The sequence below is a fragment of the Ochotona curzoniae genome, unplaced genomic scaffold (genome assembly GCF_017591425.1).
Source record: "Ochotona curzoniae isolate NIBS_2020 unplaced genomic scaffold, NIBS_Ocur_1.0 scaffold_4701, whole genome shotgun sequence".
Classification (NCBI taxonomy): domain Eukaryota; kingdom Metazoa; phylum Chordata; class Mammalia; order Lagomorpha; family Ochotonidae; genus Ochotona; species Ochotona curzoniae.
The window spans coordinates 78,488,585-78,501,614 of record NW_024467122.1 but is presented as its reverse complement, the minus strand read 5'-3'; the positions used below and the strand labels follow the sequence as shown (position 1 = coordinate 78,501,614).

Sequence of the window (13,030 nt, the reverse complement as noted above, 5' to 3'; positions counted from 1 at the left end):
CCTCAGCTGGCTACTCCTCTATCTCCAAGCACCAGAATCCCATTGGAGTGTCACTTCGTGTTCCGGCTGCTCCCCTTCCCATCCAGCTCCTTGTGTGTGGTCTGGTTAGGATGGCCTAAAGCCTTGCGACCCTGTACCCACTTGGGAGACCCAGAAAAAAGCTCCTAAATTAATCTTTTACAAAAATCGCAACACCACATTCCCACCCTATATTTTAAAAAATCACACAAATACACAGCATTTATTTATTTATTTGAAATGCAGAGCTACAAAATCAAGGAGAGAGAGAGCGTCCATTCCCCAAATGATTGCAGCAGCTGGAGCTGTAGTTGGCCTAAGCCGGAAGTCAGGAGTTTTTTGGGCCTCCCACATGGGTGCGGAGGCTCAAGCACTTGGGTCATCTTCTGCTAGTTTTCCAAGAAGCTGAATAAGAAGTGGAACAGCCGAAACTCAGACTGGTGCCTGTGTGGGCTGCAGGTCACGGCTTACCTGGCTGTGCCACAGCACCAGCCCCACTCTTTGCTTATACATTGTTGCCACTGTAAAACTCAAACACATCATAAACGATGTCACATTAATATGCCAGTATACTCACTTTCTTATTTTTCCTAAGTTTAGATGCATTCAATAAAAATGAAAATAATTTTACAAAGCTTGTGATTAAAAAAATAATTCCCTTCCCCATCCTCCCAACCTTGTTCCTTGCAAAGACAGGGTCGTCTGAGTCCTGTGCGACTTCATTTCTGCACCACTTGCTTGCGTTGGCGTTTCTGGATGAACCCAGGTTTCAGAGCTACCCAGCAACCCTCTGCTGTGCAATATGAGACCGTGCAACACAGAGCGAAGGAAAGAGAGAGAGGAAAAGATTCACTGATTCACACCTCAAGTGGCTGCAACAGCCAGGGCAGGGCCAGACTGAAGCCAGGAGCAAGGAGCTGTGGTGTCGGATTTTTAGATCCCCAGAAAATCATCAAGTCTGAAGTCGGTGCTAACGCATAAAGGCGGTTTATTCAGGTTAACCTAGGTCTCCCCCTCCTCCTCAGCCAAGCGGGGCTGGGCGGGGGAGGGGCAGGTGCAGCTGAGGCTGCAGCAGGAACAGCAGGGTGGAAAAAGAGAGAGCGAGGTTCAACAGCACAGGGTTTTTATACATTTCGGGACAATTCCATATAATTATACAGTCATGACTGGTCAGTTTAACTGTTAACTTTCAAAAAGAGCCAGTTGGCAGGCTTCTGTTGGTGGGTTTGAAGCAAGCAACTTTCAAAAAGAACAAACTGATGGGCTATAGGGTAGTGGGTCTTATCAAACAGCAGGTACTTCCTTCCTGAGGCTTGTTCTGCCTACGGATCTGCCAGGGATCCTGCTGGGTGTCACATAGACTGCCAGGTCTGGAGTTCACACAGCCCCAGCCAAGCAATTAAGGCAGAAATCACAAAAGCAGAAAACACTTAGGTTCTTCAGAGCTTCATCCTGCCCTCTCCCTGGGGACGGAAGCGCTTGGCTTCCTCTGTGCTGCCTTCCAGAATGTTATCAGGAAACTGGATTGAAGGTGGAACAGCAGGGACTGCAACTGATGTCACCAATAGCGGCTTGACCAACTGTACCACAATCCCAGTATACAGCTTGTTTATAGGTAAATGATACACTATAGTTATTGTATTTTAAGGCTGTTATGGAAGGAGTTACGCATATTTGGAGCAAAAGGGGAATGCCCACCAAGTTATCACGTGTGCTCTATCTGGTCCCAGTTTGGTTGCAGGTAGAGATTTCACAAGGTAATGGTGATGGCGGGGCGGGGAGAGGCTGACTTTTCCCATCAGGAAGGTCATGGCTGCTGTTTATGTCCAGAATCCTGAACCCGGCTTCCAGTACGTTCCAGGCCATGGTTTTTCTGTCCAGGGATCCATCAAGGAATGAGTTGTGACTCTCATTCCAACCCCCAAGGACATCTGGGGTGAGTTCATGTAGAGTTTGTCAGTATCCTCAGGAAGAGGAACATGGGATTCTGTCTCCTAGAACCTCCAAATCCCTGTGGTGAGAGAGACAGGGACAGAGAGAGAGCTATCCCCTGTCCACCAATCAGCACTTTAAATGCCTGCAGCAGCCAGGGCCGGGTCAGGTCGAAGCCACGAGTCAGGAACTCTATTGGGGCCTCCCACATGGGGCATCACCCAGGCTCCCGGGCACATTGGTAGGAAACTGTGTCTGAAGTGGAGGTGGCATTCCATGTTAGCTCTTCAGTATGGTATGCTAAACCACAGGGCCTGCCCTGACATCTTTATTTATTTTTTATTTTAAGATTTATTTATTTAAGGGCCTGGCGTGATGGCCTAGCGGCTAAAGTCCTTGCCTTGAATGCCCCAGGATCCCATGTGGGCACCGGTTCTAATCCTGGCAGGTCTATTTCCCATCCAGCTCCCTGCTTGTGGCCTTGGGACCTTGTACCCGCATGGAAGACCTGGAGGAAACTCCTGGCTCCTCGCTTCAGATTGGCGCAGCACTGGCCATTGTGGTCACTTGGGGAGTGAATCATCGGACAGAAGATTTTCCTGTCTCTCCTCCTCTCTGTATATCTGACTTTGTAATAAAAATAAATAAATCTTTCAAAAATAAAATAAAATAAAATGTATCTTCTATTAAAAAAGGATTTATTTATTTAAAAGAAGGAGATACAGAGAAAGGAAAGACAGAGGAAGATCTTTAATCAGTTCTGGTACTCTCTCCCAAAATGGCTGCAACAGCTTGGGCTGGCCCAGACCCAAACCAGGAGGTGTGAGTTCTACCCAGGTCTCCTACGTTGGGTGCAAGGGCTCAAGTACTTAGGTTATCTTCAGCTTTTTTCCCAGGCATTTTAGCAGGGAGCTGGATTTGAAGTAGAGCAACGGGGACTTGAACTGGTGCTCCAAGATGGGATCCTGGTGTTGCAACCAATGGCTAAACTAGCTATGCTACAATGCTGGCCCTTTGTCTTCACATCTTTTACTTATTTATTTTTAAGATTTTTTTTTTTTATTGGAAAGAGTTTTAGAGATGAGAGACAAAGATTTTCCATCTGCTGGCTCACTCCCCAAATGGGCACAATTCTGAAGCTAAGCTGATCCAAAGCCGGGAACCTCTTCCAGGTCTCCCACGTGGATTCAGGATCCTAACATTTTGGCCCATTCTTCTCCGCTTTCCCAGGCCACAAGCAGAGAGCTGGACGGGAAGCAGAGCAGCTGGGACATGGACCGACACACCCATATGGGATCCTGGCACTTGTGAGGTGAGGATTTAGTCAATTAAGCCATTGTGCTTGGCCCTTGATATAATTTTTGAGAAAGAGTTCAAGAATAAATCCTCTCGTGGGAAACTTGGATTGAGTTCCTGGCTCCCAGCTTTTACCTGGCCCACTTCTGGCCAATGTAGGCGTTTGGGGGATTGTAGCAGTGGATGGGAGGCATGCCACAGGTAGCAGATGTTGCAAACAAGGCCCCAGCACCAAATGTGGGCTCCGGGTAGATTTTGAATTCCTGAAAATGCCTTTTTTTTTTTTTTTCAGTTTTCACTTGGTAGTTTTGGTTTTCAAATTAACTAGGGTACAATAGGTTAAGCTTCCAGCCGAGGGGCCGGAGTCCTGGCCGTTAAACTTCTCATCCTGCTGACTGCTGATGTGCCTGGGAACACTGCACAGGATGAGCCAAATGCTTGAGTCCCCGCACCCACATGGGAGATCCAGAAGAAACTCCCAGCTGCTGGCTTCAACCTGCCCAGCTCTGGCCACTGTGGCTCTTTGTGGAGTGAATCAGCAGACAGAACACTCCTCTGTCTCAGCTCTTGTTGTTGTAACTCTGCCTTTTCAGGAAAAATTAATATTTTTTAAAAAAGATGTAATCTTAAGCTATGTGGACTAGACGGTCTGAAAACTCTCTTGCTACAAAGCACATGAAAATGCTGGATACAATAGAACAAAATCACATAATCCACAGCCAAGCCTCTGAGGAAGGAAGTGAGAGAGAACTAACCCCCGGGACTGGAGTCTGGCAGCACTGGTGAGGCTGCTAGCTCAGCAGCCAGCAACCTCAGATGGTGGGTCTGCTCCCGCCTGGGTGACAGCTCTGTTCCTGGAGCTTTTGTAGGAAATCCCAAAGGTTGCAACCTTCTGTGTTTATAGTTGGATGCAGGAAATCTTGCCAGGATGAATCTAGGTCTAGATTAAAAAAAAATTATTTATTTTTGCTGAAAAGGCAGATATACAGAGAGAAGGAAAGACAGAGAGGAAGACTGCAATGGCTGGAACTGAGCTTAGCTGAAGCCAGGAGCCCAGATCCTCTTCTGGGTCTGCCACACAGATGCAGGGTCCCAAGGCCTTGGGCCGTCCTTGACTGCTTTCCCAGGCCACAAGCAGGGAGCTGGATGGGAAATGGGGCTGCTGGGATAAGAACTGGCACCCGTATGGGATCCCAGTGCTTGTAAGGTGAGGTTTTAGCCATAGAGCCATTGAACTGGTTCTAGATCTACATTTTCTTCCTTCCTTTCTTCCTTTCCTTTCCTTTTCTTTCTTTCTTTCTTTCTTTCTTTCTTTCTTTCTTTCTTTCTTTCTTTCTTTCTTTCTTTCTTTCTTTCTTCCTTCCTTCCTTCCTTCCTTCCTTCCTTCCTTTCTTCCTTCCTTCCTTCCTTCGTTTCTTTCTTACTTTTCTTTCTTCCTTCCTTCCTTTCTTTCTTCCTTTCTCTTCTTTTTTTTTTTAAGATTTTATTTATTTTCTTATTGGAAAGTCAGATATACAAAGAGGAGGAGAGACAGAGAGGAAGATCTTCCATCTTCCTCCACTTCCATCTTCCATTCACTCCACAAATGACCACCACAGCCGGAACTGAGCTGATCTGAAGTCAGGAGCCAGGAGCCAGAAGCTTCTTCTGGGTGTGCCACGCAGGTGCAGGGTCCCAAGGTTTTGGCCCATCTTCCACTGTCTTGCCAGGCCACAAGCAGGGAGCTGGATGGGAAGCAGGGTGGTGGTACATGAAGTGGTGCCCATATGGGATCCTGGCACGTGAAAGGTGAGGACTTTAGCCACTAGGATACTGTGCTGGGCCCCTGGACCTAGATTTTCAGTCACTTAAGCAAATATTTACTAATGCTTCCTGAATACCAAGCACAGATCAAAGTACTTCATTAAAGAACAAAAATCAAAGATCCCTGCCATCTGGAATGTCCACTTGCTTGGCCCCCTTCTGCTGCCTTCTCTAGTGCATTAGCAGGGAGTGGGATGGGAAGTGGAACAATGGGGACCTGGACCAATGCCTTCATGGGATGCCAGCATCACAGGCAGAGGCTTTACCCACAGTGCTACAACAGGAGTCCCGTAATCTCATTTTCAAGAAGCCTTTTCCCCTTTGTTCTTTGTTTGTAGCCACTTCTTTCTGATTCCCAACTGCAGCTTTTCCCCAGATTCCTCTGAGGATGGTCATTGCCGTTTTCATGTGATCCCTCCTCTATTCTAAATCGTCTCTGAATTGTCGCTGTTTCCTTTGCATCCTTTTATTTTTTTCTGTTGATTGAACCTGAACCTTTTCTTTCACATGTGGGCTGTGTGACCCCATGCGGGAGCCTCGAACAGAGATGTGGGCTCCTAGCTTCTGCCCACCCTGTCTCAGCTGTTACGGCCATTAGGAGAGTGAGCCAACAGATGGAAGAGCTCTCTCTCTCACACACTCTGACTTTCAAATAACAGGACAATAAATTTTTTGGAAAGATTTTATTTTTATTGGGAAAGCAGAGAGAAGGAAAAACAGAGAGAAAGATCTTCCACTGGCTCACTCCCCAAGTGGCTGCAATGGCTGGAGCTGAACTGATCTGAAGGAGCCAGGAGCTTCTTCTGGATCTCCCATGCAGGTGCAGGGGCCTAAGGCTTTGGGCCGTCCTTGGCTGCTTTCCCAGGCCACAAGCAGGGAGCTGGATGGGAAGTGGAGCAGTAAGGACATGAACTGGCACCCATATGGGATCCTGGTGCATGCAAGGTGAGGATTTAGCTAGGGGCCATCATATTGGGCCCACAATAAATCTTTGAAGAAACTTGATGAAATAAAACCACACTCATGGAACAATCCTTGAGGATATTAAATTGCTCGTAATCAGAGCTGGAAGATGAATTGAGCGATGGATGGTGGAGGTGTGGCTGGCCTTGGATTGGAAGTGGAAGTTTGGTGTGGGTACCAGAAAGACATATTCCACCCCAGGCCCCGTGTATTGTGACATTTATCATTGAACCAAGCCAAGTCTTCAGAAATGTCTTATCTGCCAGAGATGACGTCTGACCACTTGAACGTTGCAAGGGGCACCTGGCAGTACGCCAGTCATCTGCACCAACAAAGATGCATGGCGCGACAGCTGCCCAGGCACTGATTCTATATTTATTGCCGGAGTGTGGCTGGGGACAGGCCACCCAGCACAGTGTTCTCTTGAGAGGAGCCAGAGGAGTCGTCATCCCTGCCTCCCCCCGTACTCCCCCGAGCAACTGCTGTTTTTATCTTATGGACTCCGGGAATGAATGTTATAACCGATTATGTTTCCCTTCTTGCTTTGGTTGCTAGGAAACCCAGGATTAAAAAAAAAAATTGCAGCCCTCCTCCGGCAACTGCACAGGGTCTACCTGCAGCTTCACCTCTCCTTTCCCTTCCTTCTCCCATCCCTCTTTCCTGTCGAGCTCCTTTCCTCTGGCACTTTCTCTCTTACCTGTTTCTTCACTGTGAGGTTGGGCATTAATGAAGCATCTGCTGTATGCCTGTGATAGGGACTGGCTACAGCTACGTACCCCCCTCCCTCTTCCTTAAAATCCAAAGGAGGGGCCAGGAGCGAGGGGTGGGGTGCCTTCTGCTTTCCTTCCTCCGATTTCCTGTCTGGGCCACCCTCGGTGCCCACCCTGCAGTGTGCTAAGCTCTCACTCCTCTCAGGACCAAGCCCCCAGTGTTCTACTTTCTGCTTCTCCGGGATGGGCGCATGCGCCGTTAGGCTGGCCTTGAATCTAACTCCTGATTGGTGTATTATTTTGCATGGACACTATGTAATTGTCCTGCGCATCAGAGCAGGTATAAAATCGAGCTTGCTCTTTTTATGTCTTTTTCTCTGTTTCCAGTTTTGCCTGCAGTTCCCTTTGCCTTCCTGGTCTTGGGCACTGTGATAGCCTTCATGGCCTGCAAGGTGGGTGTGCCTGCTGAAGCAAAAAGAGGAAACCGCACCAGCTGGGTGACTGTCTCCACCCAAACACAGTCATTACCGAGCAGACTGCGTCACGTCCTGAGCTGTGAGCACAGAGGGGGGGTGTGTCCACCTATCACCTGTGCTGTCACAGGCACAGCCTCGGAGAAGCGGCACACCTGCCTTGGAGCTGGCCATTTGAGCTTTGGAAAGCCATCTGACTGCCTCAGGCCCCAGGCTCCGGGAGGGCGTTCCTCGGAGCTCGCTCGTGCCAGGGTTATAGAGGACAAGGTCCTGGGGACCACCCTGTGAGCTACCTCCCCAGAACTGGATGACATTCCTTGGTTGACAACCTACTCACCACCCCACAGATGCACCATTCCTCCCAAATGCGAGGGGACTTCAAGTCACTCATGGAAAATGGAATGAAAACGGTGCAAGAAGTTTTAAAGTCCAAGTACACAGAAGAGTCTTCCAAAGAATAAATGATGTGGCCAACAGTGGCATAGCCGGCTAATCCTCTGCCTGCCACACTGGCATCCCATATGGGTGCCAGTTGCTTCACTTCCAATTCATCTTCTTGCTAATGCAGGGGAGGATGGCCCAAATCTTTGAGCCCCTGCATGCATGTGGGAGACCTGGAAGAAGTTCCTGGCTCCTGGCTTCAGGTTGGCCTAACTCTAGCCACTGTGTAGCCATTTGGGGAGTGAAGCAGCAAATAGATATCTCAGCCTCTCTGTAACTCTAAAAACAAGTAAATCTTTAAAAACAAAACATTGGGCCCGGCGCGGTGGCACAGTGGTTAAGGTCCTCGCCTTGCACGCCCAGGATCCCATATGGGTGCCGGTTCTAATCTTGGCAGCCCCGCTTCCCATCCAGTTCCCTGCCTGTGGCCCGGGAAAGCAGTGGAGGACGGCCCAAAGCCTTGGGACCCTGCACATGCATGGGGACCCGGAAGAGGCTTTTGGCTTCGGATCGGCATAGCATCAACCGTTGCACTCACTTGGGGAGTGAATCATCGGACGGAAGATCTTCCTCTGTCTCTCCTGTCTGTATATCCGCCTTTCCAATAAAATTAAAAAAATAAATCTTTAATAAAAAAACCCCCCAAACCAAAACATTAATGATAAATGAGTAGCATGAAAGTCCTATGGATTAAAACTTTTTTGCATCAAAATAAACATTTTTTAAAATCTCTATTTTTTAAAGGAGGCTGTACAGAGAAGGAGAGACAGAGAGAAGACCTTCTACTCACTCGGGACCACAGAGGGTCTCTCACACCCTCTCCCCGACCTTGTTGTTGTGACTATTTGGGGGATGTGAACCAGTGGAAGAATTTCTATAATTTGACTGCCTTTTCACTTGATTATTGTTTATAATCCTTGCCTCTCCTGCTGACCTATATAGTCCGTTTTACATTCTATTTGAACTCACCAGTGGCGCTGTAAAGCCTTTGTAAATTAAACACGTACCATTGTCAGAACAATACAGTGGAAACAAAACACAGAAGACAGTTGGGTGCCGAGGGGCGAGCAGGTCAGGTCTTCTACTGCAGGTGAGGCTGGTGCGTGGGGACACGGTGGAGGCAGGGACCTGGCTACTAAGAGGCGGTACCAACCAGGACTAAAAAGTGGTGGTACGGACTGGGAGGAGCCAAAGTAGTGTGGGTAGAAACCGGAGGGGTGGGGACTTGTTGAGGGTGCAAGGGGGTGCAAGGGGTTGCTAGAGACTCCTGCAGGGCACAAGAGAGAGCCAGGCAAGGAGGAGGACGTTGTTGGTGGTGGGGGGTTCCGATCTCAAATTAGCAAAGTGGGAAGAGGCAACGGCTTAGCCGAGGTGTTTGCCATTGTCACCTGTGAGTAGTTTGGGGCATAGGGCAAAGCTCAGCTGGGGTTGTGAAGCAGGTTGATGGGCAGGTCACAGGAGGGACCAATTTGGAGAGGAATTTCGGATGCCTCTGGCTGGATCTTAACTACTCAGAGCTGCAGAAGGGGTCATCTATGCTCCTCTTTGGGGATCCCCCATGGCCAAAATGAGACCTGCGGTCTCTCAATTTCCCTCGCTGCTGTGAGGACCCTAAGTCTGTACCAGCCCCGCTCTTGGTATTGTCTAAAACTCACTACTCTGTGCTGGGAAGGCGGGTGGGGAAGGGAGGTGTTTCTGGCCCTCCCTCCGCCTCAGTGGGGCACCGGGGCATCTGTCTTCCACCCTTTGTTCCCTGCAGCGCCCGCCTGGCTCTCTGGCCGCAGGCTGGCCCTCCAGGAGCTTCCTGCCATAGAATTCAGCGAGGAGGGCCGGACAGGATAGGGTTCGACCCCACAGGCCCACGCGGGGGTGGGGAACCCTTGTTTTTTGCAGTTCCCCAGGCAGCGCCAGACTCAAGGTTTCCGGGCCTGGTGCCCCCCACGCGTGCTCGCCGTTTCTCACGCAGAGGTGGGCACAGCCGGTGAGAGGGTAGTCAGTGCTTAAGATTGAAATTCTGATCTCTTGCACCTCGCTGCGCGCGGGGAGACCCCGAGGTCGCCGGGGCATGTGTCCCATGTGGCCCATGGCTGCCGGGGACCCGGTCGGTGGTCCTTCTCGTCTGACACCCTCCCCCTCAGGTTTGGGCACCTGTGCCCGGGCAAGGCTGGCACCGCCCCTCGGCGTCGGCGCGCGCTCCTCGCTGCGCCCTGGCGCCCCCAAGACTACGGCGTGGCGCGGCCGCCCCGGCTGGACTGTCCCCGCGTCGCCCTGCTCCCCGGGCCGGCGCTGCGGGCGGCGCGGGGCGGGGCGCGGCCGGGGCTCCGGGAGCCGACGCCGCGGGGCGCGGGCGCCGCCGGAAGCGGGCGGGGCGCGGGCGCGATGCGGTGAAGGGCGAGCGGCGCGGCGCGGCGCGGCGGCGGCGGCGGCGGCGGCGATGAGTGCTTCTGCAGCCACCGGGGTCTTCGTGCTGTCCCTCTCGGCCATCCCGGTCACCTATGTCTTCAACCACCTGGCGGCCCAGCGCGAGTAAGTCAGCGGGTGCGGCGGGGCAACTTTCCGTTAGGGCCAAGTGCACCCAGCGCCCAGTGGCTGCTGCTCTGCCCGGGAGAGAGGACCCAGAAGAGAGGACCCTGGAGGGGTTTGCCGATTGCTGGGCGCCTGGGCTGGGGGTCACAGAGGTCAGCAGGGCCATGCGCCTGCCCGAGTGTGTGTGTGTGTGTGTGTGTGTGTCTGGAGGGGTTGTGGGGAGCAGAGGAGGGGTGGAGAGCGGACCAGCGCGGAGGCTTTCTTCTCTTCTCATTTCACAGCGAAGTGCCCATGTATGGACTTGCACCTACTCACCCCTTCTCAGCAATTTTAGAAAATGCTGTGCGTGACCAGTAGGAATAGCCGCCCCCCAGCCCCTGGCCAGCCCAGTAGGCTATGAACTTGGGTTCCAGGCATGGTTCTGGCACCAACGCTGCAGGCTGGCCTCAGTCTTCTGATCTGTGAAGTGGATTTGGTGTGCATTCTGTTGTGGCGATTTAAGAAGACTTGCTAATGAAAGGAGAAGGGCTGGTGGAGCAGGGGAGCTTCTCAGAGCTGGGGAAGCGATGGGGCTGAAGGAAAGATGTCTTTGGGTCAAGGTCCCACCTTCCATGCTGGCACAGGCTGACAGGGGCCGGGGCTGCTGGTGCTGGTGGTGGCTGTCTGTGGGGGGAGCAGGAAGAAGCCTGTTTCTCCCAGGGGCTGGTGCTAAGGAAATTGCATCAGCGTGCAGGCCGCATTCAAGTGGTGGCCGCAGCAGGCCGGAACTTCTCTGTGGCTGCTGCAGCCACCTAATCCAGGGGGCACCTGAGCTGTGAAAGGGCACAGTCTGCCCCCTGCCCCATCCTGCAAAGTCCTCTGGGGCAGCCCAGTGTTAAGTGCCTGTCGTTGAGGTGCCCTAAGATGGCATTGTGGGCAGCTCAGTGAGCAGCCACGGACTTCCTGTTCAAAGTGGTGGAGGCACTGTCCTGAACAAGCCAAAAAAGGCTGAGGCTGGGGGTCAGGGCAGCCTTGGGAGACCGGGGTGGGAGTTGGCATTGGTCTTAGTGGTGAGCGCCTGGACTTCCGCATCAGAGTACCCGGCTCCAGCTCCCTGTTGTTGCAACGCTTGGGAGGGCAGCACGTGGTGGCACCAGTGATGGGGCTCCTGCCACCCACGTGGGAGAATCTGGATTGAGAGTGACTCAGTCCTGGCCACTGTATTTGGGGAGCTGTGTGCGTCTCTGGCCTTCAAAACAGACGTCCATAAATGTGCCATGATGTGTGACTGGAAGAAGGGGGCAGATGGTCAGAGGCCTCCTGTGAGGGGACCAGCAGGGGACAGTCTTCCAGGAGGGGAACAGGGATCAGAGCAGGGGAAGCAGGTGGGTGCACCTGCCAGGTACCCTGCAGGTAAGCAGAGCGGCCCCCAGCAGGCTGTCCCGGTCGCCAGGGGGATCTGCAGGCGACTCCTGAGACCTGGGCTCAGCTGACACTTGCATCTACCTTAGTGGGAATGGAATCCACTGTTGTCAAGGCATTGTCGAGCGATTGATGGATCGGTCGCCTTGCTAAGCCCTGCCGTGCTTTGAAGCATTGGTTCTGAGTTCTCCTCCGGTCCTCCCGAAGGTGAGACTTTCAGGGCTCTTGGTCCCCTTTCTCCCATCCAGGGTCTGGTCTGAGATTTGCCTCCTGATCCTGGCTAAGGCAGAGATTCCCAACATGCAGGCCAGCTGACCTTGCCCCTTAAACAGCCCTTGCCCTTCCCCGCCTCTCCGCCTGGGGTCGCTGTCTCCCTCCCTGGAACTGACAGTTGGTGCTGCTGCATGGCCCAGGCAGACCAAAGCTCCACCTTCATCCTTCTGCAGAGCCCCCTCCAAGCGAGCAAGCAAGGGGTACCTCTCTTTGAGCGCCGCCCCCCACACCTGGTGTAACTAGAGTTGATGTCCTTGGGGTCAGGCCCTTACCGTACCTTGCCCAGCCGGACACCTGGCAGATTGTGGTGGAGTCTCTCTCTCATGCTCATGCACTGCTCACGCTCATCCATGCAAGGAGGAGCTGTCGGTTCTGTCCCCTGAGACGAACAACCTCATCACCCTTGGCCCACTCGCCCACTTGGCCCTGCTGTTCCAGCTTTGGTCCTGCTGACTTGAGTGGACCCTGCCCTCTGCTGCTGCAGGAGCCTGCAGGAACCCGGCGCCCCAGTTTCTCTTCTCTCTTTCCTCCTCCTCCCCCAGAAGGAATGCCGTGAACCAGGTTGCGTGGCTTCCTCCTGCCTTCGCCAGCCCCATGGCTGTGTGCGTGAGCTCTTGGTAGGAGCAGGGTGGGGGTAGTCTCCTGCCTACCACCTGCTCCCCTCCACTTCCCCGGCTGTGCACCATGAAAGCGCCTGTCTCATGCCTGCCTGCCTCCCTCACGGGCCTAGCCTCGTGGCCTCGACCCACGTCAGCTCCCCTGGGCTCAGCTGAGAGGCAGAACGTGGAGCAATCATTGATGTGCACAGCCAGGAGCCTCCCAGGGCCGGGGATGCACTCATCCTCATCTTCCTCCTGGAGCTCTCTGTCCCGCCCCTCCTACCCCCTCCCACAATCTATCAGCCATCTTCCGTATCGCCCAGCGGTCAGCGTCCATCCGCCTACCGCCTGTCCATCATCCATCTCCCTCCCTCATTGGCTGCTGTCTGTTTCCTTTCTCCCGGGGGCATGTGATGAAGGTTATCAGGCTGCCATGTTGCACGTGTACATGTGTGTACATGCATGTGCACATGTGATAACAGACTGCCATGTTATGTGCGTGTGTGCATGCATGCTCACATATGTGCATGGTGGTTGTCAGACTGCCATGTTGCATGTGTGTGTGCGTGGTGTCCGGAAGGCACTGTCACAGCTC

At 52.7% G+C, this 13,030-nt stretch overlaps 1 protein-coding gene across 6 annotated transcripts in view; it reads left to right on the top strand.

Annotated features, from left to right (window-relative positions):
• Positions 1 to 13,030, top strand: part of TM6SF1 (transmembrane 6 superfamily member 1) — a 64,765-nt gene that overhangs the window by 26,753 nt on the left and 24,982 nt on the right. For 5 of the 6 annotated variants that reach the window (XM_040969873.1, XM_040969874.1, XM_040969872.1 and 2 more), the window contains exon 1: positions 10,048 to 10,162. The exons of the other annotated variant lie outside the window; for it this stretch is intronic. In XM_040969873.1, the coding sequence (XP_040825807.1) occupies positions 10,071 to 10,162 (92 nt within the window). In that variant the 5' untranslated portion in view covers positions 10,048 to 10,070. Of the gene's footprint in view, positions 1 to 10,047; positions 10,163 to 13,030 lie in introns of those variants that run through there. 6 annotated transcript variants of the gene reach the window in all.